Source organism: Streptopelia decaocto (genome assembly GCF_964273445.1).
Source record: "Streptopelia decaocto genome assembly, chromosome: 11".
Classification (NCBI taxonomy): Eukaryota; Metazoa; Chordata; class Aves; order Columbiformes; family Columbidae; genus Streptopelia; species Streptopelia decaocto.
In genome coordinates, this window is record NC_138666.1 from 8,204,682 (window position 1) to 8,230,788 (window position 26,107).

Genomic DNA, 26,107 nt, shown 5'->3' on the forward strand with positions numbered 1-26,107 from the left:
GCCCGGACGCATCCTTATAAATGGATGTGGGTTTTCCAAAGAACACCCACCCCAAGGTATGCCCGTGCTATACATAACCTCTGATGAGCTCAGCACAGTGTGAGGAGCGGGCAGGAGAAGGCAGAGCAACAGAAAACAGGACTTTTCTCTTGAAACAGTGAGCAGGGAGAGCCCTGAAACCTGCTCATCCCAGAGGATTCCCAGCAAAGGGGGAAAACAGGGTTCTCAGATTCACTTCTTTTGTAGGCTGCTACCCCCAACTCAGATCCAAAGAGGTTTCTCTTTCTTTTCCAGTCTACTTACATTCAGCCTTCCAGTTTTCATGGCCTCTTCACTAAAGCATGAACCCAAAACCCACCTCCAGCTAAAGGAAAAATTTAATTAAATTTTGCTCCTACCTCTTTGTGTGTTGCTCTAAGTCTTCACGTGCCTGACTTGCATCCTTGCAGAAGACGCGGCTTTGTCTGTGACGTTGCTCTCACGCAGCACTCGTGATAACAGCGTTTTCTTGTTGATGAGCACACGATAAAGCACATGGCTTGAGCAGGAGGAGACAACACTTGGAAAAACCACAGTCAACATCAAAGGGACAGGAGCTAGCACAAAGGATGGCAACATCAGCTTTAAATCATGCATATGATGCTGTTTTCCTCTAGGCTAACCAGGACCTAAATTTCGCCATAATATTTTGGGGCATTTTTGTAGTGCTACCAAATAGGAAATCAAACAACTGTACCAATTAGTAGGATGGTCTAAGCAGCCTCAGCATTATCATAAACATTAATCCAAATGCCCTTCTCTGCTTACTTTTAAGCTCTGCTTGTGAAAATCTTCCCCCATATTTTTCAGCAAGGAAGATCCTATTGCAGCAGTGAGAATTGGCATTAACAAGTCCAAATAGGTAGTTTGTACTTGCAGAGCATGCGGTAGCCATGAAATCTTCACTTATGTAGAAATCACTGGCAGCTCAATAACAGCGTGATCTTGAAAGTCCTTGGTTTGGGTTTTAGGGGCAAATATCATTCAGCCAGAACTGTATCAGGCCAGCCTTGGAGTAATACAGACATTTCTGTATTTTATGTTGACCTTCCTGTATATGTAATGGAAAACAAAATTTCATGGCTTTCTTGTCAATTGGGACTCCCTCCCATGTTCCAGTCCACATTTTTGGTCAAAAGCCACATGGTGCTCATGGCCTGGAGGTTGAGTTGTGAACCTCCTTGTCATGTTGCTCTTTTAACCAAGGTGGTGTTGAATTACCATGAAACAACCTGGTTTGATTTGTGGTGCTGTCAGCAAGTATGAGCTTGGAGAAAATTTCAAGGGGAATTACAAAAGAAAAAAAAAATAAATCACCTGTATGCTTTTTCCCTTCAGAAAAATAAGGGTACCTTTAACAACACCCTGGTCAGGTGGAGAGGGATTTGTTAATCTCATTTGTATTTTGCAGCACTACTTCATTAAACACCTTTTTCAAACCAATAATTTACGTCAGCCCTTCTATTGCAGGGACAGATACTGATTTTTCTCTTACTCCCAGGATGTTTCAGGAAAGGATACATCTTATTCTTGATGGGGTAAAGGTTGATTTTTAATGCCTGGGTACTGGGCAGTTTTATTTATTTGTTTGTGGAACAGACTTGCCTTGCTTGGGCTCTCCAGGGGACACTCCAGTCCCCAGGAGTAATCCCAAAAAGGACTAATCCCAAATAGCTCTTCTAAATTCAACCCCAGCTCTGGCTGAGCATTAAAGACAAGGGAAGCAGTCATTCTGGGAAAGTTTTATTTCACAAATAATTCAGAAATCAAAAGAAAATGGGGGTGAAGGGGTTATTTTACAATTCTGTATTTAGAAAAAAATTATAGTTTATAAACAAACACACGGCCCCTTGAAAAACATGCAAAAGCACACAAAAATTTACAAGAAACTTTTGTACATAGGAAGTAAAATACATCATTTTTCATAGAAAAAAAAAAAAAAAAAGCAACTCTATGAACTGGCCCTAAACATTTAGACTGCACAACTGACCAACCGGAGACTCCTTAATCAGCTGAATGTCTGAAAATGAAGAACCGGCTTTCGTGCCGGTTGTGCTTTCTGGAGATTCGGCTGCGCTGAGCCAGATGCTCTACAATGGCAGTGTCCACACTGGCAAACTTGGTTTGAAAAGCAAGTTTAATGGAAAAGAACAACCAGGCAGCACCAGCTTTACCAAGGGTTTAACCAGACGCTGCAGTAAGTTGGCACGTGCTTATTAATCTGCTGAGCTGGGGTCTACGGAGGAACAGATCTGGTGGTATAAAGATGTGCTGCATCTTTAAGCTGCGTTGAAATATATTCAGCTGAGAATTGTTTTGGTATCAGAAATAAAATCAGTAAATATTTGGCTAAAAACTGGTACTGTCCCACCTATATATGAATAGCTAGCACACACAATTGCAAGTAATTGATTTATCATGACTGCCTTGGAGGACCTGATCGCCCCTAATTCTGGCGGAGGTATGTTTAAATTAATAGCACCCAGGACCTCGAATAATATTTGTGTAGTAAAGTCACAATTTCTCTTTTGTACAACAAATATAAAAATAAACAGATACAGACTTAAATTAACATCAGTTTCTAAGAATCCAAACCAGTTGGCTGAAGATAAAAATATGCAATTGTAACTTGAATTAAGCATTTTAGGATATTTCTGTTGGAATAATAACTCTTCCTTCACCCCCTTTCCATCAGGTAGAAACATCCCAAGCTGTTTGGAATTTTATGTGCTCACAATAATCCCCTGGACTTTTCTTCAAGAGCCCTCAGATTTCTTTCCATTGTTTTACAACATATGTAATTGTCATGGACAGCACATTAGAGGTGGGATCCTACATTAGCATTCAGGTGTTTTATGTGCTTTTGCGGTCGCATCTCCTGCACTTTCCAACTCAATAAATAACCCCGTGGCTACCATTTGGCCCATGATGGTCATAGATTCATGCTGCAGTATTTAATTGGCTTGAACCAGACCATGTATCGCATAATTATTCACAGCGGGCAGGAACAGGGCAGCCTTATCCCACTGCCAAGGTCTCAAATGCTTCCAACCAGCAGCTTTCCTAAGACACATTCCAGCTGTTTTTAACATCAGTTTACCTAGCAAGAAAAAAATACTTTGGTTTTTCTATCTCAAGCAAATACTGTACACCTTGGAAGATGATACTATACGAACAACAACGACACAGTCATTTCTCTCTATCCACCCCAAAGGCAGGTGAGCTGCGTAGCACTTTTGGAGACCATGCAAAGTAGCTCCAATTCATATTTTACAAAAGGTCTCTTACCCAATTCAGGTTTCACAGAGAAAGAAGCCCCACCGGTGAGTCAAACTTAGTGATAAAAGTAATTTTCTTGCTGATTTCATTGTGTTTACAGAATTAATAAGTGCTTTATCACATGAAAAATTTTGGTCTGTGTTTTGAAACAGCTCGAAGACATGGCTTTTATACCTGTCCAGATTAAACCAAACATAGCCTGAGCGTAAGAGCAGCTATAAGACATCTGCCAAATAGAGGGAAATACTTTCCCATTCGTTATACAATATTACAATCAAGTTATGAAGCAGAAGGACCATGCATTTACCAGAACGGAGGGACTAAAGTTTACATTGTCTTCTCATGAGTAATGAAGTTACTGGATGTGTGTGCAACAAAAGACAACCAGATTTGTGTTTAGACCAATTCTAAAAACTCATTTCCAATATAAAGCAGAGAATACTCTCCTGCCTTAAAGAGCAGGTCATGCTAGGTTTTTCTTTTGGCTTCGAAATGCATTTGGATGCATGTTGAGACAAATAACAAAATATTAAACAACATCATTACAACACCTACGGGTTTCACAAAACATACCATCCTGAATACCAAATGCTCATGGGGATGGCTTTTCCACGGAAAGTTGGGATCTATCAGTGTCACAAACTGAACAGAAGAAAGTTCATCTACCCCAATTTAGGCCATATCTTTAAAGTCTCAGAACTGCACACACCACAAATAGCTTCACGAATGTGAACACGCTTCCTATGGATGCAACCATTCCTAGTAGACGTAAGATTAACTTTATCACTACTTGACTACTGCAGATAAAACAACCAGCACTGCTGTATAAAACAATACACTGCATTTAACTGAAATTTTATTTGAATGACATGTAGTATAGTATGAGATGTGCCAGCACAGGAGCCCCAATTCTCTGACCTCTCACAGGTTGCCAGACTTGCAAAATACCTGTACATGTTTGACCAGCAAACACTAAACCTGCCGTTTGGATTATCTGGTGGCCTCATTTCCTGCAGCAAGGATCTCCATCACGAATTTCACACCCTACTCCAGTTCCCAACAACCTTTGATATCTGACCGACAAGAACATCCTCTCCCCAAACGTGACGTGATGCCCCGGCAGCCTCACACAGCAGTGCTGATGCATGCCATCTCCTCGGGAAAATACAAAATTTTCTCTTCTTTTGCACAGAAAACATCAAATGTACACAAAAAAAACGTTCTATCAAAGCCCAACCTCTCTTCAACAGATGCAACTTTTAAAACAGTTTCTCATTTCAAAGGGTCCAGCGCCTGGGCAGTCGCTCACTTGTGAGGCTGCTCAGCAGTGCCCGTCCTCACGCCCATGGCAGGAGATGCTTCACACCCTAAAAACACCATCCAGGGCCAGGCTGAGATCCCTACGTCTGCTGTACATTGAGCCACCACGGTTCTGCGTAGCACACCTCTCTCGGAAATTGAAAGTTAGAACAGTTTATCTTTGCTGAATGCCCCTAGAGAAACAAAGACATGAAACAAAAAGATACAACGCTGAACGAGTGCAATGAGATGCGAACAGCTGAGTCAGAACCTGGTGTCTTTTTTTTTTTTCCTTTTCTTTTTTTTTTTTTTAAATTCCCTGAAAGAGATGGGCAAGGAGGGTACGGTCAGAGCTGATGCCATCAGAGGAGCCTTCCTGTCTCTGGAGACCAACAGAGCGCTCTCCCAAAGAAACCTGCACCTTCCCTGGGAATTTACTGCTTCACAGCAAAAATTCGGAAAGCGTTTCCATCTGAAGGATTCTTCAAGCTGAAATTAAAAAAAAAAAAAAAAAAAAATCATAATTAACCAAAAGTAAACACACTGCAGGACCCAAAAAGAAATGGACCTACAGGAAACTCTGAATTTCTTTGGGGTGCTCTGCGCAGATGTGACTCTACCAGGAACAGGATAAAGGTTGATAAAGAAGAGGCACACAAGTTCACCTTTTTTTATGCTTTCAATCCAAATTTACAATACTAATGTCAATGAAAGGAGCTGGGAAGCAAAAGCCTCTCTTACAGTGTTTTTATCCAAGGAACACTGTGCTCCCTTACGGAGGGATTCAGGCTTAAAGAGGAACATGTTTTCCTAAAAACTGTTGTCAAGTAGGCTGGCAGGTTCCCAGGGCCTGTCTGGCCTGTCTCCTGTTGCTGGCAGTGGGAGCTGCCAGATCAGCTCATGTGAAGTGACAATAAATATGTATATTCATTTTTAATCTGCAGAGGTGTCCCCAACAGCCCAGACTCCAAGCTGCTGGGGGCAGAGCTGTGTACATGGGGGCAAAGGGTTGTTTCTGTTCCCAGCCCTTACTTCTTCAGACTTGCTGGGCTGCAAAACCTCAGGAAAAAGGCAAGATGTCATATTCCTGCAAAGCAAACATTCCAACAAGGGTAAAGACTCAGCAGATCTTAAAGGCAACTTTTCCCCATACCTGTTTGGGTACGTATCTTTACCAAAGGTTATTTCCAGTGTCCTAAAGGGTAAGGTTTTCACCTTTAGTTTTGAAAAGCTATTACGCTGTCTAGTGGACCTCACAGCACGAAGCTGCTCCTTTTTGCTGAGTGTAAATAACACTTTCCAAATCTTCATACTTATCCCTGCTGCGAGGATGTCTTTGGTTTCCCTCACCTCTTAGACCAGCGTGTCACTGCTAGAGCAGAGTTTATTCTTAGCTAGGCCAGAGTTTGCCATCCAAGTAAAAAGTTAGTTGTTTGTTAGTATAAAAGATAAGTGAAAGCAAGACAGATATAGAAGGAAACTCATACTGGCAGGTTTGTCACCTAAATCTGAATTGCAAATCACAGAACTTCAAAATTCTAACCCTGATAGATCCATACTGAAAACACCCATATTTAATGCCTATAGCTTTCCCCTCCCAGTTTATTTTTATTTTCTGAGGTGCTCTACAGCATTCTGAGATATGAATTATTAGAATAAAAACAGGAAGCTTTCTGGTATTTCTTAAGGTAATTATAAAAGATGAACTACATAGGATGGACAGAGCCATGTTAGCAGTGACCAAAACCTCCCACAACAGTGGGAAATTCTATGTTTGCAAAGACAGCTCTGAGTACCGTCACAGCAATATCTGAGAAAAATACATCACAGACTGAAATAGAAGTTTCAAGTTAGAAAGGACTGAAGGAATTGTGATTCAATCATTGTGATCATCTGGAGGTGCAGGAATTTGGAAGCACTGATTGCAATTGTACACTGAAACCAGCCAGCTTATCCTGAAAGAAACTCCAAAAAATTGCAAGGGTGGCACACCCGTCTTCAAAACCTGCTTGATCATCTCTCTATAGGTAAATTTATTCATGCTTCTTTCAAAGAGAACAGAAGAAACACATTCTACGCCCTAGAATTGAATGGCAATCCCAATTATAAACCTCAAAGCATGGCCCAGGCTGAAAGCAGCAGAAATACCTGTGCTTATCTCTGAAAGTGATAAATACATACAACAAAATGTATTAATATGGACTCATATTGTAACAAAATAAAACAGGGCTTAATAATATTTCATACCTTTCACACCAATCTGAGAGCAGCTACTCACTGGTGGAAGGTAAGAGCAGGACAACACGCTCTATTTGCTGGCATCTCAAAATTCACAGTGACACTGTTAAGTCACATATTTCCGATCCACCCGCCTTTCTGGCTGATATCTTCTGACTTTGACATACCACTGAACACACGATGGAGAAAAAGAGGAAAGTACAAAGAAAAAAAGTCCCACCTCTCAGACTGTACTCCGTTCTTTAAAGAGCCAACATAAGTTTTCTTCTTTTCTACAGGCATCACGTCCACAAAACCACCGCTTTCATCTGAAATGACTCCTGCGTGCACTGCAGTTTTGCAGATACTGGAGCTCTGAAAAAGATTTCATTATTTTGACTTAAAAACTGTCTATGTATTTTGTATCTGGCAATTTACCGTCTTCATTGGCAACAGGGAAAACCAGAGAATAACAAAAATAGATAAATAACACTAAAAAAACCCACAGTGGAATGAAAAAGCTATGGAAGAATTCTGTCCTTATTGACAGACTAGGGATAAAAGACGTAATGGAATAGATCTTGTCGGTATGTCATAAGCCCCAGTAACAAATGCAAAATGTCTGTAAGAAGATCCACCACCACCGCAGAGGACGAGCAGTCTTTCCAGCGTCCCTTCTGCAGTGGGTGGAGGGAGATTATCCAGGGACAAAGCTGAATTGAGGACAATTTTACAGCCAAGTGCTTCTTGGGTTGGCAGACAAACTTCTGTGGTGAAACTCTTTGCTAGTGACAAGCCACCTCTGGGAAGTTTATCCACCCAGTTGTTCAAAAATCAGATATTTTTTCTGAATTAAGGAAAATGACCACCAGTTATCCACGCCAGTTCACATCCTTCTAAGGAAAACAGAAGGACTGTGCCCATTGCGTGGTGTAGGATTTGGATGGGGATTACCCCATAAGACAACACCAAGTACAGTGGGAGAATAACACTTCTGAAAAGACTAAAGCTTCTCTGTTGCGCATTGCGCCGTTACCCCCTTCCCACAATGTGCAGAGTCAGAAGAGCTGGAGGAACACAAAACACCAACAACTGATGACTAAGCTCCCAAAGCATCCAGGAAAGAGAGCAAAAGCTGAGAAGGCTTAAACATAGTGTAAACTTGGCCATCAACCCTCTCCAGGATTTATGTACAGTGAGCAGGAATAACACGAAGTAAAAACCAGCTTTGCACAGGGAACTGCAGCAGGTGAAAATCCCTACCCCATGAACTCCCTGATCGCGAAAAATCAAACTGCCACAAGACCAGTGCCAAGGGCAAACATTCCCATCGCATACGTATAATACAGATCGTGCCGTTTCATTCTTGCAGCCATATATGGCAGGTTTGCCTTGTCCCCTATATATTTATCACTTTGGATGGCCTATCTCTTGGCTGCTCCCAGAGTTTTGAGTGCCAAATTTGGTATTTTGTTTCTATATATGGTCAAGGGAGCAAGGGAACACTGTGTTTGGAAGATATGCTGTGAATTCGTCTTAGCATGCAGTGGGAAATCTGTAAATCTAAAATTGGCTCATAAAATTAAACTGTTCTGAATCAATTTGCAACACGCTCCACTGGGAGACATCCTAAATGATGTTCTTTTCAAGGCATTCCTGTTTTTTTCCAGAACTCGCTGTTCTGCCGCTTATTCAAAGCTTTGACCAACAGGCTTTTTATTTTTATTGCCGTACCCCAAACCTCCCCTTATCACTCAGTTGGATTACAACCCTTGTTTATCCCAGGCCAGGCTCTGCTTTGATCAATTGATTGCAGAGCTTTTGGAAGATGAAATATTACAAGAACAAGGATTTCCCCTCAAATTCACAAGTACAACAGTTGTAATGGACAACACAACGGCTTTCCATGGTGTAGCCCCTTGGGATGCTCTGAGAACATTTCCCGATGAAGTGACCATAAAATGACAACACTTTTTATAGTGGGCTATTAGTCCACAGTCTGTGACCGTGAGTGTAATCGCCCATAATTTCCTCATTAGTGTTACTGGTTTAATCATTAAGTTCGTATCTCCTGAGAGCTGAACCACCCAACATGCTTTGCACTTGTGCCTCATTATTTAAGCGATCTATCTTTCTCCAAATAATTGCCACACAACTGCAGATAAAAGACCTTATCTCAAGAGCAGAGAGCTGATTTCTCTCCTAACTCAACAGGGCTCCCGACCAGGGATGGGAACACGTTTCCCTTTTCCTTCTTTGTCATACTAAGAGCCTGGCAGGGTGACAAGTGACAGCATCTCATGAGATTTAAAAGCTATTTTACAGCCTTGATAAACACCCCCAGTATTTAGCAGAGCTCCAGTATCACCCCAGAACTGGTCCTGTCCACATTAGCAAGAGCTGAGTCTTATCTCCTACCCACAATCACGTGTTCACAGATTTCTTTAAAGTTTTTCCCCTATTGACATGGCAGTGAAAAGAACTTTGCTGTAATGTGTCACCAGGGAAAAAAAAGGCAATAAATTTTCTGTTCCCTTGCCAGCTGCTTTTCTCTACTAATTGCAGCACTGGAAGGATGCTGGATATGTTCCCCCCACACCCCCAAGCACCACTTCAATCTGTAAACCCTGCGTGAAGACAGCAAGTCTGTTCTCATGGAAAAGTCATGCCTTTCAGTAGAAAGACCTGAGATTTTGGCATGAACTTTTCCCATAGCATATGTCCTTGCATTTTGTTCATTTACCCCAAATATTAAGGCTTCTCTATGTCCCTTTTTCCACAGTCTTACTAATTTCACCACGAACAATTTCCTGAATTGCTTTTTAAAGTAAAGGCTGCCGTTATCTCTTTGTGCTTTAAACCACCAGGCGATAATCTTATAAACACACGATCCAAGATAATATATATTTATCAGTAAAAGAAAAAACAAGCACACAAATCTGATCAGGATGCATTTAAAGTGGGTCAAAATTCCTTAACACAAACTGAGGTAGTGGCATCTACGCCCCATAAAAAGTGCCAGTTCATGTCACAGCTTCGCTCTTCGTGACAAAATGAATTTTCACATGCCTTCCTGGGATCACGTAAATGAATCAAGCCTTACACAGACTAGCCAAGCATTTTTGTCATCACGGCTTGGACTATCAGCTCTTTACCTGCCAGAGCATTTAGCAAATGTGTGTCTCAGAGAAGGTGCTAATAGGCCAGAGGGAAGTGCAGACTGTAAACAGGGCAAGATGCTTCTTTTTCTTTTCGATAACTTATTTAAGAAGACACAGTTGGAGCACAAGTCCCTCCAGGGCCACGAAGGTCCTGTTCTAGATGTGAAGGCAAAAAGCTCTCCCAGAAGATGAGCACTTGTCCTATCCAGCTTATTCTCTGCTTTAATTACTCCTTGGATGTGGGTTTGTGTTAATTCACAGCATCCCCTCCTGGAGAGCATCTCCACAGCCCCTGCGCCCTGGGAAAAGCCTTTGCCCAAATTCTCCCTGCACAACAAACTTGTCAGCTTACCAGCCTGAACTTTTCTCAGCATCTTTTCAGCACATCCCACAGCTGCCTCCAACTCCTCCTTCCCAGTCGGTTTCACCTGCTTTGCCACCAAATTCACACTTCCATGAAAACCTAAATACTTATTACACTCACATTACACTATTAGTGCCATAGTCCAGAAAAAGGTTAACCAAACCCTCTAGGAATTGGCCAAATACTTTTTTTTTTCCCCCCTCTATTTTATTTTTCTCCCAAATCACAGGCCATGCCCTAGTTTATGAAACAATACCCAGGGGGTTCGGTAGGAAATGGAGCTCAGGATTGATTAAAGGGCACTAATCCTTTTGCGTCAGTACAAATCAGGAAACAATGCCAGCCCAGGATGCTGGTCCTCACCTAATACCCTTGTAATCACAGGCCCTGTTTGGGGCTAATCTGAGGTAGTTTTGTCCTTAGTAAAAGAAATAAAACTATTTCCCATTTCCTGTAGGTGCTGAGCCTGCACAGGGGCAGGTACCACAGGGCGGCAGCTGCCCGACGAATTCGCACATGAGCTAGGCTAGACTAACCTGTTTGTATGGCTCTATCTTTAAAAAATATCAGTCTCAAGTAAAATTAAAAAACAGAGGTTTTTAAAAATTGCTTTCACAATGTCTTGTCCTAAATGAATGTGTGACTTCTGCAGGGTGTTTTTTCTCAGAGGTCAGCAAAGCTCCACGTCAACCCTGAGCTGGGGGTCCATGATGTGCTGACTGCTTCCACCTGGCCTTCCAAAAGCGTGTTCCTACAGGATACACACCAAAAAGAAAACAAACAAACAAAAAAAAAAACAAACAAAAGAGAGGCACCCACAAATGGAAAAAATGTGGAAACCTAGTTTTAGAGGCCTAATATTAAGAAATTGCAAGAAAATTACTCTTTGCCTAGTTTTAGCATTAAGTCTCTGCTCATGCCCATAAGCAGAGTTTAGAAAAACAAACCAATAAAACCAACTTGCATGCTTTCTTTCCACTGCTCTGCACTGGGTCCCAACTGTTCAAAAACACTGTTCAGCTCCCAAAAAGAGAAGGACAGGGAAGGGGGAAGAAAGCTTATTTTTGCCAACTATATATTGTGATAGTATATACTACAAGCTCTTTGGTGCTCAACTGCAGATCTCAAAACTGTTGTCTCACAGCCCTAAGGCATGGAGTGGATAAGTGACATGCCCAAGTCCATAGGACTAAGTCAGTGTCAGAGAGTGGAAAGGCTCCCCAAGCCCAACAACCCCAGCTCAATGCAGCAGCTGTTGCGTTTTGTTAGTGTTACTTCTTCCATCATCTCCATTTCCCCCATTCCTACATCACAATGATCATGACTGCTATCCCTAAATCACAGAGCATGACCCCAGCTCTGTGATACAGACACCGCAATACCCAGGGTCATCGGGGAAAGGAGGATACTCACATCTGCATAAACGTTTGTGCCAAACACCGGTGCCCAGTATGATGGCTCTTCTTTACAGTTGGCTGGACAATAAATCCTAGAAAACAATTTATTCATATTTATTCTCTATATCAAGGCCTGACAGGAAAGCAAGCTGCATTCTTGGGAGATTTCAAGTGCCTGCATCTGGTCTGCAGGTGGCAACAGTGAATTTAATTATTTGTTCCCCTCAGATGACATTTGGTAGTTGCAGCAGAACTGCAAAGCGAGGGGTTTAGATCAGTAAAAGAGGAATTGGTCTTTTATTACATTTTCAAAGGGGAGTAGCTGTATTTTTGCACAATTCTGTGCACGTAATTACTTGCACATGTTTGTGCCCGTTGCCATGACTTACACCTGCACAAAGCAGCTTTCCAGAACAAACTTCTTCTGTGCTTTAAGGTGGAGAGGGAAACCACATCTAAAAACCAGCAAGTGCAAGAGAATAAAGGCAGAGTGAGAAGTTACACCCTTATATGTAGGGGTGTGCAGAAATGGGATCAGGTAGCCTGACTTATATGCTATTGAAGTGGTCTGAAAATTTACAATGAATTTTCTGCCATGATGTAAAGAAAAGCACAGTGGCAGCAGGAAACACACCATTCCCAACCCGCTCCTCCAGTTTATCTGATAAAATCAGCTCCACCCCTGCCCACCCTCAGATTTGGGGACCTCAGCATTCTCCATCCTCATATCAGAACAGGTTTAAGCTCAACTTAAGCAGGCTCGTCGCACACAGTTACCTTGGGCAATGGGTGGCTGGCTTTTTGAACCGGCACAGCTCAGCTACTGTAGTGTAGCAATCCAGCGTCTGCGCTGTGGAAATAAAGATGGAAAAGCAAATGACGAGACCTAAGAACTCAGGCAGCTGCAGAAAACACAAGTCACAGTCACGCAAGGCATCTGGGGAGACCTGCGGCCAGCTGAGGGCACCGGCAGGAAAGCTGCTCAGGCTCTCCAACAGAAATCCTGCTATTTTACGACAGCGTGACCTTAAAGAGGTCACAGCTTTCCAAAGAGAAAAGCAGCTGATCCACAAGACAGTGTGTTTTTGCTGCAGCTCCAGATGTGGAGTCCAAATAACCTGACACTTACAGTTTTCCATGAAAGTGGCACAAGTGGATCTAATCGAGGTGATGATTATACGTAGGAGGAATTATTCAAAGATATGCAGAAAGTGGGAATTGTTTAAAAAGTAGAACTCCACAGTATTTATCTGTATGCTCATCATAAACATGATGACTCACTGTCGTAAACTAATTTCACATGTATTATGTGTTTCATTATACTATTGTACAATTATAGAAGGTACATTTTTTTAAGGTTTTATACAATGTTCACACTAGACCGAGCCTTTCATACAAAGATGTTCATCTTCCATCTCTTTACTATCAGCAGCTTGTGACAGTGCAGCTGATGTTTGGACCCCACTGTGATCCATCACCAGGAGATGCTGATGGAAATGGCTCATTATCACCTTTTTCTTTACCTTCCTTCTAGATCCTTACAGTAAAAAGGAGAGGGAACTGGTGGAATTGCCCATAAGGGTGATGGATCACCACTCTAGTGTTGACTTGTGGTACTGAACCATTTAAGTGACCACTTAAAACCAAAAAGAGCACTGGAAGGAATGATGTTTTCAAGTATCCCAATAAAACCCTAATGACAATGGTTTCTTCTCAACTTTTAAAACTTACTTGTGACTTTGGAAACCATGAACGCATTTGAAGGCTTGCTTTTCCTGCAAAACAAGCAAATAAGAGCATATATTAAAAAAATAAGCATACTAGAACTAAACTACTTGAATCACTATGGCTATGAGTAACAAAGACAGCTGAACATCTGCTTATATTTAAAGCAAACACAAAAACTTTTCCATGAAAGTATTACCTAAAAGACTCCACACCATTCCTGGTAGACTTCACAAAAGCCGGTGTCCTTCCTTTCCTCGTGATATCAACCAGCCCTCCTTTATTGTCCAGGATGCCGTAATGAATCGCAGCACGACAGATGCTTGATGACTGACAAGAGCACAAACACAAATAGTATGTGAAATAAATAAATCTCATTCAAAGAGCAAGGCCGACCAACCGCTGGGCAAAGAAATGACGGAGAAATGAAACCTCCACCAAAACGCCAAATGGAAAATAAGCTGAGTACACTCCTTTGGAATCTGGTTGTTAAATCCTACTCTCCCTACACAGCCTTATTATTTTATTATTATTATTTTAAGAACTGCCTGGTTGAATGGCAAGCTTTCCTTAAATAACAAAACCATACATTTAGATGCAATTTAGAAGAGAAACAGCATTGGAAATTAAGGACCGGTATGAAATATTTCCAGTTCTCGACAAAACATTCAAACCCAAAATATTTCTGCTGAAACCACTTGGAGGAGGCGGCTGTCTGCAATCGCAAAATGTATCATGGGCAATGCTGTCATGCACCAACAGTGAGAACAGGGAAAGCAAACATGTTTTTACACAAAAACCCTTTTATTTTCAACCTTTCTTCACCCCAAAAGTAGTTTTGATGGGAAAACAGTGTAATGCTCTATTTAAGAATTATCTTGCTAATACAAGATCCAGCAAATCAGCCCAAAATATTATTTAGTTACAACATTTAACAGTGTTTTTCTTATAAAGCTTCTGCTCAGCATGACAGCTGCCCACATTAGAGATCTCTGTAAGAGACACCTATGAATCCCCATCCCTCACTTTCCATGAGTTTCATTGCACATTAAGGGCATTCATGATAAAATCACATCTGGAATTGCTTTGCCTTTCCAGACTGCTGCTTTTTTTCATCACTAAGATGAGGAAAATACAGATACTCTTTATTAGCACCTTTTGACAGCACCACAACTGAAGAATACGAAAAGCCAAATTACACTGGAATTGTTGGCATTTCCCATTTCTGTTGTTACCACTAACTCCCCACAAATTACATCTATGAGCTATTAAAAGGTACTTACACTCTCATAATAAAATGTTCCAAAGATCTTTCCCTTACTGTACAAGCAGCCAGCTGGGCACAAATACCTAGTAAAGATATATATCTTTGAGGGTGGCGAAAAAACAATTCAAGAAAAACAGACTTCGAGTCTATTTTGTTTAATAGTCATTCCATTCATTTCACGTAACTCTTCCATCTGAAAACAAGATTGCAAAATAGCTACTTTTTTAAAACAGTTTCTCCACCCTCCTTAAAAGCCCGACCAATATTTAGATTCTGTGGATTTGGTTTTTCTCCAAGTGATAAACTGTCCTGTTCTTTGCAGAAACCTTAACCAGAAGTTCTTGACTGGCTGGGAGGGGACAAGCCATGAATTATTGGTCTGGCCTGGACAGCGGTGGAATGCAGGAAAAAGGTTCAAAAATGCTTCTGCCAGAATTTATTAAATGATTTTGGACACCTGAAACTGTGGGTCATCACGGCTGAATAAAATAAACTGAGTCACCATATTGCTAGGCTTGACTCAAGGTTTTCTATTAAGAGAAATGCATTTTGTTTGGGGGGGGCTTTTTTGTTTGTTGTTTTTTGTTGTTAAAAAACCATAAATACATAGATAGTAATTAAAAATAATACATAGTATAGCCTATCGTATGTTTCCAAGAGCTGGATAATTTTTAAGCCACTTTTTCCCACAGTTCTCATAGAAATATCAATGAGACACTACCTGTTGCACGTTGAGCCTCTGCATTTGTCTCTCATCTTGGTCTCACAGGTAATGACTTGTGCTGGGGAGAAAAAAAATAAAATAAATGAATATTTTTTTTAAAAAAAAGAGACTGCCCTAGCCTGCTCTCGAGAACTACGGAAACAAGCAACTACTGTGCATCTTTCCTGGAGGTCTTTGGTGCAGCGAGATAAAATCTTATCACAGACCAACCCAGCCTGGAGCAGTTGGTGCCTCTTTAGCCCTTCACCTGAGACAGGTGTCTTTGGAAATATTAGCAAGGAAGAAACATCTGACAGCTGAAGGCTTTAATTTACAGCCTGTGGTCTCCAGCCAGAGCTCTCATTCTCCATTTAATTACAGCCTCTCGAGATGCTGGTAGATAAACTTGAAAAGGATGCGTTGGCTTGCCTCACCTTGTTTTCACAATAAGCCTCTTTTAATTAACAGCAGTTAGAAAGCAACTGAGGAAGTACTAACAGCTCTGCAAATAACTTCAGAAATCTTCCCAAGCAAGAAATAAAAAGGAAACAAATTTTTAAAATCCCAAAAGCTACAAAGGGGCAACTGCTGAGTGTGGAGTACTTTAAATGGGAAATAACCAAATACTTCCTCAAGTAATTACTGATTTGGGGACCTTCAGTTCATCAATACATTCTTGGGATGGCTTAAAAGAACTATTAACTATTGCAGATTGACATGAAGAAAGCACAAGTGGCTTCTGAAAGCTTTGTTCCCCACTTCTGGCAGGGTTCTGTTATAATTAACAGCACATTTTTGCACAGATTGCATCCCCCTCCATTCAAACATCCTCCCAGTTATTTTTTCACTGTGCCTCCTCATCGATTTCCACACCTTTTTCCCATAAAGGTACTTCAAAACTTATAGAAGCTGAAAAATAAAGAGACCGTCTTACTCATGTAGGAGTCTGGGATGGTTTTCTTGGGCTTCACAGGTTTGCTGGGATTGCTTTCTGGAGGGTAGAACCGCACCGGGTTTTGCTCCGCGACCTGCGAAATCTCCACTTCGTTAGTCTCATCCGTCTCAGCGATGATGGGATCTTGGTAACGGTTATCTTGTTAGAAAAGGGCATTAAAAATAATTACAGCGTGTTCATGTTAAGGAGGAAGTCAGACAGGTCTGTGTTTTGAGGGAGACGGTTTGGTTTGATGAGGGTCTGCTTTTCAACAGCTGGAAACTCAAAAATGCCCATTAAAGGCAGAATGGGGCTGTTGCAGGGCAGGTGCAGCACTGGGATGGGAGATTGTTCCTCTTCTGCTCCTCTGCACATAAAACACCATTTAGAGCATCTTACAGTAAAGGTCTGAAATGATCTCCGCTAATTAGTGAAAAAAACTTGCTGGTATTTCTTCTGTTTCTCATACAGCTTTTTCTCTCTGGAGAAAAACACAAATTTGCTGAAGGGCACGTGCAAAAATAAAGCCCTGGTATTCAGAAAGGTGGCTGAAACCTCTTCCACCGGGGTTTTGTTCTCCAAACCAGCTTCAGCTGCTCCTTCAGTAAAGCCCAGATCCTGCTACAGTCTGATCCCGGCTTTAGCACCCACAACAGGTTTAGCCCTCACTTTACCTGCAGGTTTATCCCTCATTTTACCTCCATCATTGAACAAGCTGCCTGCTGCTGCAGCCAGGCAAAGGGATTTTGGAAAAGGTATCAGCAAAATTTATTCTGTTTGGCCGGTCCTACCTGCAACTCTGTGCCGCTCTCATCCTCGGCAATGAGGAGAGGAACGGTGTGAGCAAAGGGATGATGGATGGTGGCTCCGAGAGGACTTTCTACCATGGAGCATCCCCCCAAGCCCAGCTGCACCCCGGGGACTTCACCCTAGACCCGCAACCCCAGGCTTAAATATGACAACTGCAACATCACAGCAAAATAAGCCTCAGCTTTGGGCAAGTCTCCAGGGAACCTGCCTGTTTCTAAGAGCTCTGTGAAGCAAAACACATGGGAAAAAAGAAATGCCCTCCACGCATGACCCCAGAAAATCCCCCGAGTGCTGGAAGATAGCGCTGCTTCACTGAAGGTTTCAGCATGAATAATATATTTTAGAGAACTCCACATGTCAGGAAAAACTGTCCACAATGCCCTCCTCTCCCCCAGGAGACACAAATCGCTGTGTTCATTTTACAGCCATGAAAACCAAGGTGGGGAGAGAGGGAAACGCTCCGTCCCTGGCCCCCGAAGGAGTGGGGCGGGCAGCCAAGCTCTGCCCACCCACGTCGCCTCCGGTAAGTGCCGGAGAACATTCCCTTCCCAAACAAACCCATGAGGATGGGATCGCTCCTGCCAGCGCGCAAAATCCCACCAGAGCTCCCGGGCCAAACCCACGTAAGCTCACAGCAGCTTCTCCCCATCTGAGCGCTCGCTCTCATTTTCACCAGGGAAAACACATCGAATCCCAGCCACTGATTTCAAGCAGTTCAGAGCGTTTCAGTTTCAGCAGCAGCCGCTGATTCACCATGTGCTGTGATGTCAAGATACTAAGGGAGGCTAATTAAACGGTGCGTAAAGCTGCAACTGCTTCTAATTAAATCTTCCAGGCATAAGTTTGCTCCAGTCTTTCCACCACCCAGGGAGGTTCCCCAAGCCCCCCAGCACGTACCTCTGTAGCAGAGGTTGTTCTGGCAGCCTCCCCCGTAGCTCGGCGGGCACTCGGAGCAAGGGCGGCCAGTCTTGTATGGAGCTTCTCCAATCCAGTTGCCTCTGCAAGCACGGGAGCAACGTGCACCCATCAGACACCCAAATACCCACGGTAGCAACAGCTCTGAATCCTTCACCCCCAAGACCACCTGGCACTGAGAGAGTGGGGAAAACGGGTGTTTCTGCTGTGCTGATCTTTGGACAGGGTGAAATGGTGACAAGATGTCCCTACTCTGTCCAACCCTGTGCTGCCTGTTGTCTTCCAGCAATAGCTCGGGGGGCTGGGGAGCTGCCTCTCATTTGCCCAACACTTGTCCTCATCCCTCTTGTTCATCAGAGCCACAAGTCTCCCACCACTTTTTGCAAAACCCCCAGCAAGCTGCATGGGACGTGCTGGAGCACAGCTCTTACCTTTAAAAAGCTGCTCCAATTTCTATCTGGAACTATTTCCAAATAGAAAAACACTAGAAAATACATGGAAAACCTCAATGTCAGATCATCTAGAAACCAGAGCAGCACTTGGCACTCTCTCGTCACCCAACTTGGCCATCCTCAAGTCCCCAGTTTTGCCTCTGAGGGTGCAGAAACACCATCCTGGCCTAGAACAACTAAGCAAAGACTAAACAACCAGCCTAGGAAAGCCTTGTGAGAAAAATGGTCTTCCTCATTTCACCTCCAAGGTACCATTTTTAGGGTTTTATTTAAACAAATCGCATGCAATATCACTTTTACATTAAACTCCAATGTAAATACTGTGATCTTATGTAGACAGAAGTAAATCAATGGATTATTGCATTTTCCTGAATAAAGTACCCACAAACAAAAGCCCTGCAAATTTTAGGGGCTGAGAAGGCTGAAGGAGCCAGAGTTCAGCCCATGGCTATGAACCCTTTGGTTATTGCTCTTTTAGCTGTTTCCACCTATAAGGCTAGATGAGGACAACGTTTGCTGGTGCCAGAGAGAAAAAGATTCAGCAGAAACTGCAGAAATAGAGTGTTTTTCCATCCAGCAGCCCTGGACGGATGATGTGCAAATAGTTCAACCTGCTGCGGGAGCTCCATGGGTGACGGTGCGATCCCGTACAAGGAGCAGGTTATTAAATCCCATCAAACCACAAGCTTAATGTGCTCAGCAGCTGATTTTGGGAGGGGGGCTTACACAACCCACCCATGGGGCTCTGCCTGGATCATGCTGTGAACTGCCAGCTCTGTGCCCACACATCTTTTTTTCTCTGCCTTTTTCTGCCCAGTGATCTCCAGCTCTACAAGCCACTCCATTTGTACATAATGATTCCCCTGTTTCATTTTGTTGCTAAGATTTAAATCACCAAGGACTTGGAGTGAGTATTTTTCTCCTATTAACCAATTAAGTAGAAAATATTAATTGCCATTGCCAAGGAGGACACTGCCCCTGGATATAGTAGTCAAGAAATATGATTTTCATTTTGAAATTTAGTCAAACCATCAAGTTAACTGCATCAGTCAAGAATTAGCTATTTCACTTTTTTTTTTAAAGCCACGGGGAGCTCATCGGGTCTGGGATTTACAGAGGCTGCTGCTGGAACGGCGTTAATCACCACCCCAGCCCCTCCCAGCCTCTGAGCTTGGCAGCTCCATCCTGGCCATCTCCTGCTCCTCCTTCCCATGGCAGGAACATCAAAGCTCCAGCCTGGCCCCGGCCTCTCATTCACTTTTCCAGGCAATGCTCAAAAGTCTTGAACCAGCTCTCTGCTACCGTCTAAAGAGCAAATTTAAAGCCACAACCACCGGTCTAGACTGCCTGAAATCTCTTCCCCAGATCCTGGGCTAGTTAAGCAAGCTGCCAGTTTTAGGAAAGCTGGAGAGAGCCCAGCTCATCGGCCTTACTTGGGCGAGTAGTTGCAGACCAGGTAGACGGCATTCTCCCAAATTTCTCCCCAGACGTTCATCTGCTTGCAGACATTCACGGCACAGCCGATCTTGTTCGTCGTGGCCCAGACTATCTGCAAGTGCAACGCAGTTACTGAAAATAAGCAAATTGACCCATTGTGGACACACATTGCAGTGATAACTGGGACATGTGTGAGGATGTGGCAAACAGGATCACAGAAGTGTTTGTCCTGCTGTACTTGATGCTGCTGAGGCTGCATCCCAAACCCTGGGGTCAGTTCTAGGCCCTTCACAACAATAAAGATCTTGAGGTGCTGGAGCAAGTTGAGAGAAGGGACTGGAACACAAGTGTGATGGGAGCGGCTGAGGGACCTGGGGGGTTCAGCTGAAGAACAGGAGCTGAGGGGAGACCTTCTGATCTCTGAACTGCCTGAAAGGAGGTGGAGGCATGCAGGGTGTTGGTCTCTTCTCCCAAGTAATAAGCAATAGGATGAGACGAACCTCAAGTTGCACCAGTGGAGGTTTAGATTGGATATTGGGAATAATTTCTTCCCGGAAAGGGCTGTTGGGCATTGGAACAGGCTGCCCAGGGCAGTGGTGGAGTCACCAACCCTGGAGGGGTTGAACAGACGTGGAGATGAGGTTCTCAGGGACACGGGTCAGTGCCAGGGCTGGGTTATGGTTGGACACTATGGCCTTCATGGTCTCTTCCAACCAAAATGATTCTATAATTCTATGCAGAGAGTAGAGATGCGCAATCCCTTCAACTGCTTTACCTGGGTGTAATGTGTGCACATGGAGCCGGTGCATTTCTCTGGACACCATGGGTTGCACTCGTGAGGATATGGGTACGTGTAATCTTTGACTTCATCATACCAAGATTGGACGTGGAAAGCTGGAGATCGATACCTAAAGGAGCAAAGACAGTTTAAATCACAAAGTTCTGGTAAAAGTTTTCAAACAACATCTGCAGCTCAGATTTTTCAATAAAAGTTTTGTTAATTTTTATTAAAAAGTTGCTCAAGGTAAGTACCATTGATTGAAAAACTGTTGCTTAAAGAACCCAGTAATGTGGTCTAATGATCAGGAAAAAAATTTCATTGAAAATGTTAAAGATGACTTTTTTCCCCTAAGTTTCACAGCCCAGTCTGACTTTCCGTATTATTTATAAGCTGGACACACTCTTCAAGTGCCGCTGACCTGAAATGTCCTCCTGACTTTTCCACACAACTACAAAAAAACCCTTCTAGTTTGGCAGAAAGTTGTATTTTGAAAGTAAACAGAAGTTCAGGTTTGCCAAACATGTTAAACCAAAAGGCACCATGTACCTATTTTACCACTAGGCAATTTGCTAAATCTGGAAGTGCACTAGCAGTTAAAACTGTAAAACCTTTGAAAGCCAGCGGGCTTTTTCACACTCACATCACACCAAGAGTTACACTACACACGTATCCCACCTTTTATTGCAGCGATTTTCCCAAGCCCCTGCACACGCTGCATGTATTTTGTGCAAACTACACACCAGATATTACAGTTTGTGGCAGCACTGATGCTACTTGTACTGTTTGGGGAAAAACAAATGGTGTTAAAATTACCTGTAGAAACATATGCATTTTGCAGGCTACATATACAGTGACCAAATAGAGCCATCTGCAAATTCCAGATCAAAGCAGAGAAGTGTTTCAAACCCAATGCTTTTTATTCCTTTCAACAGCTCACTTGAAGCAAGAGGCCAGAAATACTAATGATGTCATTACCAACTGGGGTTTGCTCTTTCAGCGAACTCTTCATTAAAAATCATTCATTAGAAGCATTTTAAAAACATTCATCTCATGATGTCATTAAGTGAATACTTTCCGAATCCTATTTTACAGGAGAGGAAATTGAGGCAATCAAGTTATGGCCCGTTCCTGAAAAAACTGCGATAAATCAGATTTCTTTTTCCTCTCAGTGACTACAAAGGGAGCAAGATTGGATCTACCTCCATTAGTAACCTATGGCCACTTAAACACTTGTAGGAGAGCCAAGAACAGCCTGATATTTTTTACTTTGTTTCCAATGGATTAACCACTCTACTTTCCCATCATTATTTTATTCTGCCAACAAAAACAGGCCCGATTTTTATATCGGGCCATTTTCACACCAGCAAATTTCCATTGCTTTCAACCAAGTTCTACCAGATTCACAACAAGCATAGCTGCATTTCCACCCATTAGGGCTCCTAAGCACATACAAAATGTTTGCTGTACAAAACAGACTTAACCTAGAAGGGGCTTAATGACAGGGGCTTAACAATAAACAAATTTAGCCATGAGATGAAGAGGCAAATCCCTTTGGAAGCCTTAACATCAGCTTTCCTAGCTGGGTTAACAGCTCTGGGTTAAAAACCTACCCCAGAAAGCTGAACAAAAAAATCTGCAAAGTGGTTTCAGTTTGGAGAAATTAGGAGCTGGATAAATATTTATGGGAAATACAGGAGGAGATAAATAATTCTGAACTAGCAGCTGAGTCCAAATATTGTTCCAGAGAAATTTCAGCTTTCAGCCGGTTCTCAGCGTGGCGCCAGAAGCGCCCCCAAAACAGAAGATTCAGGAACAAGCATTATGGCTTCTATAGCTGTTCTCCTTAGGGGGTATGAGTGACCTTAAGCACATGACAGATAAACAGAGTAACCCAAATCCATGTTGGTTTGCTGGGAATAAGCAGCTGAAGGTGGTTGCAGATGTCATCCCTGTTGCACCGAAGCAATAGGAATTAAAGATCCTCAGTTTTTCCCCCATCTCCCCAGTGCTCTACTAAGCATCAAGAAGACAACCCTTTCCAACCGGCTCCAAAAGAGGATCCAAAAATTCCTCTTTGCCATGAGCTTGTGGCACCCCAACTCTTACCTGCCCCAATGAACTGCCAAGTTCTGTCCAATTGACCTGATGAGGGCACTCGGCCCATGGTCCCAGATACACTGCTGAGCCCAAGCGTGGGCTGATCTTTCCAGCTCATCATCCCAGGTCTTCAAGGCATTGGGAGAGAAAAGAACAGGTCAGTTCATCATCTCAAGCTTATTAGATCGAGAGACTCAATCAACAGCAGTTAGTGAAGAAAGACTAAACTACAGCTCAACCCCTGGTGTCTGACCTGTCCTTGCGAAGCCAGCACATTGTAATGATGTGCCCTGACCTAAAAACAAGTTGTTCTAGATGTCCCCTGCCACGGAAACACAGGGCACTAAACAGTCTATTACTTTTCCTGCTGGATGACATGCTTTGCATAGGTCAGCAGAAAACACACCTGGTGAGACCCCAAGAACCCACCTAGACTATCCACCCTAAAACACAAGATACTCTTGCAGGTGTTTTTCTAAGTTGTTAGAACAAAACAAAACAACAACAACAAAATCAATTGTGGAGATCTCAGCACTTCCCCACCCATTTCTGAGATCTGCAAGACTTCTAACATGCTGTCAGTGCTCTGATGTAGTTGCAGCCTGATTTTCCTTTCATTGCTCAATTTCAATTGCTCCTTTCACAGCTCAATATCAGGACATTTCCCAGTTTTCTCATCACATGGGACTCCAACCATGGATGTGCTCCTGTCCTTCACTATCAACATCGTTGGAGATTTTTGGCCCAATCTCTTGAGCAAGGGACGTGGGTCTGAGGCTCCCAGTCCCATCTCTCCTTCCAGAATAACTGCTGAGTCCACCAAAGGATCCAGTCAAATTTGACAGAGCTGGTGAAGTCCCAGAGCTGTCAAGCTAATATCACTCTCAATGAAACAGGCATCAGGTTAGGTGACAAACCCCATTTATATTCCCACTGAGGGAAGGACTTTGGTGTGAGATCAGTCCTTATTGAATATCACCCAGCTGTAAGCCAAACAAGAGCTCAAACATGATACAAAGGCAAATAGAAAAGCTGGCTTCATTGGCTCTGCTGCCCAGGAGTATATTTGTTTTTAAGGCCAGACTTGCTGGACCCAGGAGACAGTGCCCTGAATTCATTGTGTAATTACTGACAGCTGGTCTATTCAGAACAGCCCTTAGAGGATAATTCGTTGGGATTAAAATATTACCACACATTCCTACAAATACAACCAAAGGGAAGACAGGTCTTGTAGTGTGTCTACAGTCCGTTCACATGACAGCGTGAGATTATGTCCTCTTTGGACGTTTACCATCACAACCAGCTGGTCTTTCCAAGTCCTGTCTTCTCCAGAAGAAAAGCAACTCCTCATCTCAAACATCTCAAAGGACCCGTCAGACCCCAATTGGAGGACTGGAGGGCATTTAGGCTCTCAAACACATTTCAAACCCATCAAGTGCTCATTCTGAGTAAGTATCTGAATACAGTCTCGGGCAGTTATAACTGGGATGGGGAGGAACTGCATGTCCCTCACTAAGATGACAGGAAAACACAGTGTCTCCTGGACCTTGATGTGTCTACACAATCTTCCTCAGGCAAACATGAGCTCATCTAACCGAGCTAACAACCCGGACCCCCGAGAACACCTTATCATTAAGCATGGTCAGCGACCCAAATTCCAACAACACCTCAGAGCTGCTCTGAGCTCATCAGCTTGGCCAAGCAAATTCAGGTCAATCTGCAAAACCCTGTGCAGACACAACTCTGACAGAGGGAATAAAAACCCTTTTCCGCCTCAGCCCTCCAGCTCCTTGAAGGTGTATGGGATCTGACCCACCACACACACATTTCCAAACCTCTCTTCAAGCAGACTGTTGCAATTGTGCCTAGACACACAGCTTTTTGTGGTCTCCCACTTTCTGCACCAGGCAATGACCAGCCACAATCCACCTTCCCATCCAACATAGAAGCCACAGAAACTCTCCCCAGACATTATGCACTGCAAGCACTTCAGGCTTTCTAGTACAGCATTATTCCCTGCAGCCTCAAAGGTGGAGACACTCCAAATCTCCTAATTTAATGCAGAGACGTTATGAACACTAGGCCATTAAATGGAAATGGATGCGAACATATGTATTACATCTTCCTTTGATGCCCACGGATAAAACAAATGAACTCGGACAAAAGATACTCAACGGGTAATTGGGAATGAGCTATGTCTTTGCATGGCTTTGTGCTTGATGAGTAGAGAAGCTCATTTCTGCAGGCGTCAGATTACAAAGCCTTCCTATTTAAATTAGAGCAGTTATTTGCCTCTTGCTTCTCAGACGTGAATGCGGTCAGGAGACTGGAATTATTTCAGAGCAACAAACATATTTAAAAAAAAATAGATTTCAGACTTTCCCAGCTACACTTGTAAGAATTCTTTCTGCCAATATTCAAAGCAGTATCTCGGAAGAGTCCTGAAGCTAAAGGAGCCGTGTACGCCTGTGCTCAGCCCCCTTCCCAAGCAGAGACTGAGAAGCCTTCGGGTATGTGCAATTCCAAGTGATTCAGCACACGGACTCTCTTTTCTTACTCCTTCAAATTTGTAATGGCCTTTCAAAGTACAGTATTCACTGTACATGTTAAATACATGCATGGCATGCACACACCATTCTATAATTTGTAGGTTTAGATTTAAGAAGAACATACTCCATAAAGAGTCAATTTACTCAGCCTAATTAGTTTGTAAAGCCGATCCTAGACACCTGAGTTGTAGCGACCAGGTTACTCTCTCATTTTTCTCCCCATCTTAGACTTCTTACAACAATGGCAATTTACTTTTAAAAGTGGCACGAGAGTCCAAGACTGACATGTAGTGGCAGAAGCTCAGATGCATTTTGCTAATCCACACAGAAATACTATTCTGTCCTGACAAGGACAGTCACCACCCTACAGTTGAGCGGAAGGATGGATACCTTGCACATGAAGACAAGCTATTAACAAATTATTTTCCTTCCAGCAATCTGTACTGAGAACAATTTTGTTTTATCCAGCTATCTCTGAGGCTGCACATCAGAAAAGTTTTCTGCCTTTCATCGCTGCTGAAACCATCTGACCAAGCCATCTTGAAAGGTCAAGATGTCTTAGGAACTATTATGTCCTTTTTACTCTGGGTTTTGGTCTTGGCACCCATCCATGGCTGTGACTGCTGTTATAAAGCCCAAACACACAGTGAAAGTGTTGATCATAAAGCTGTTATATGGTTA

General features: G+C 42.9%; 1 protein-coding gene across 2 annotated transcripts in view; it reads right to left on the reverse strand.

Moving 5' to 3' along the window:
- Positions 1–1,769: 1,769 nt before the first annotated feature.
- Positions 1,770–26,107, reverse strand: part of CRISPLD2 (cysteine rich secretory protein LCCL domain containing 2) — a 31,128-nt gene continuing 6,790 nt past the window's right edge. For both annotated transcript variants that reach the window (XM_082062911.1, XM_082062912.1), the window contains exons 3-15: positions 22,887–23,005; positions 20,775–20,907; positions 19,996–20,111; positions 18,093–18,193; positions 16,386–16,544; positions 15,470–15,530; positions 14,765–14,831; positions 13,681–13,811; positions 13,488–13,531; positions 12,534–12,606; positions 11,773–11,848; positions 7,076–7,209; positions 1,770–5,106 (exon numbers count right to left, since the gene is read on the reverse strand). In XM_082062911.1, coding sequence (XP_081919037.1) covers positions 5,052–5,106; positions 7,076–7,209; positions 11,773–11,848; positions 12,534–12,606; positions 13,488–13,531; positions 13,681–13,811; positions 14,765–14,831; positions 15,470–15,530; positions 16,386–16,544; positions 18,093–18,193; positions 19,996–20,111; positions 20,775–20,907; positions 22,887–23,005 — 1,269 coding nt within the window. In that variant the 3' untranslated portion in view covers positions 1,770–5,051. The remainder of the gene's footprint in view (positions 5,107–7,075; positions 7,210–11,772; positions 11,849–12,533; positions 12,607–13,487; positions 13,532–13,680; positions 13,812–14,764; positions 14,832–15,469; positions 15,531–16,385; positions 16,545–18,092; positions 18,194–19,995; positions 20,112–20,774; positions 20,908–22,886; positions 23,006–26,107) is intronic.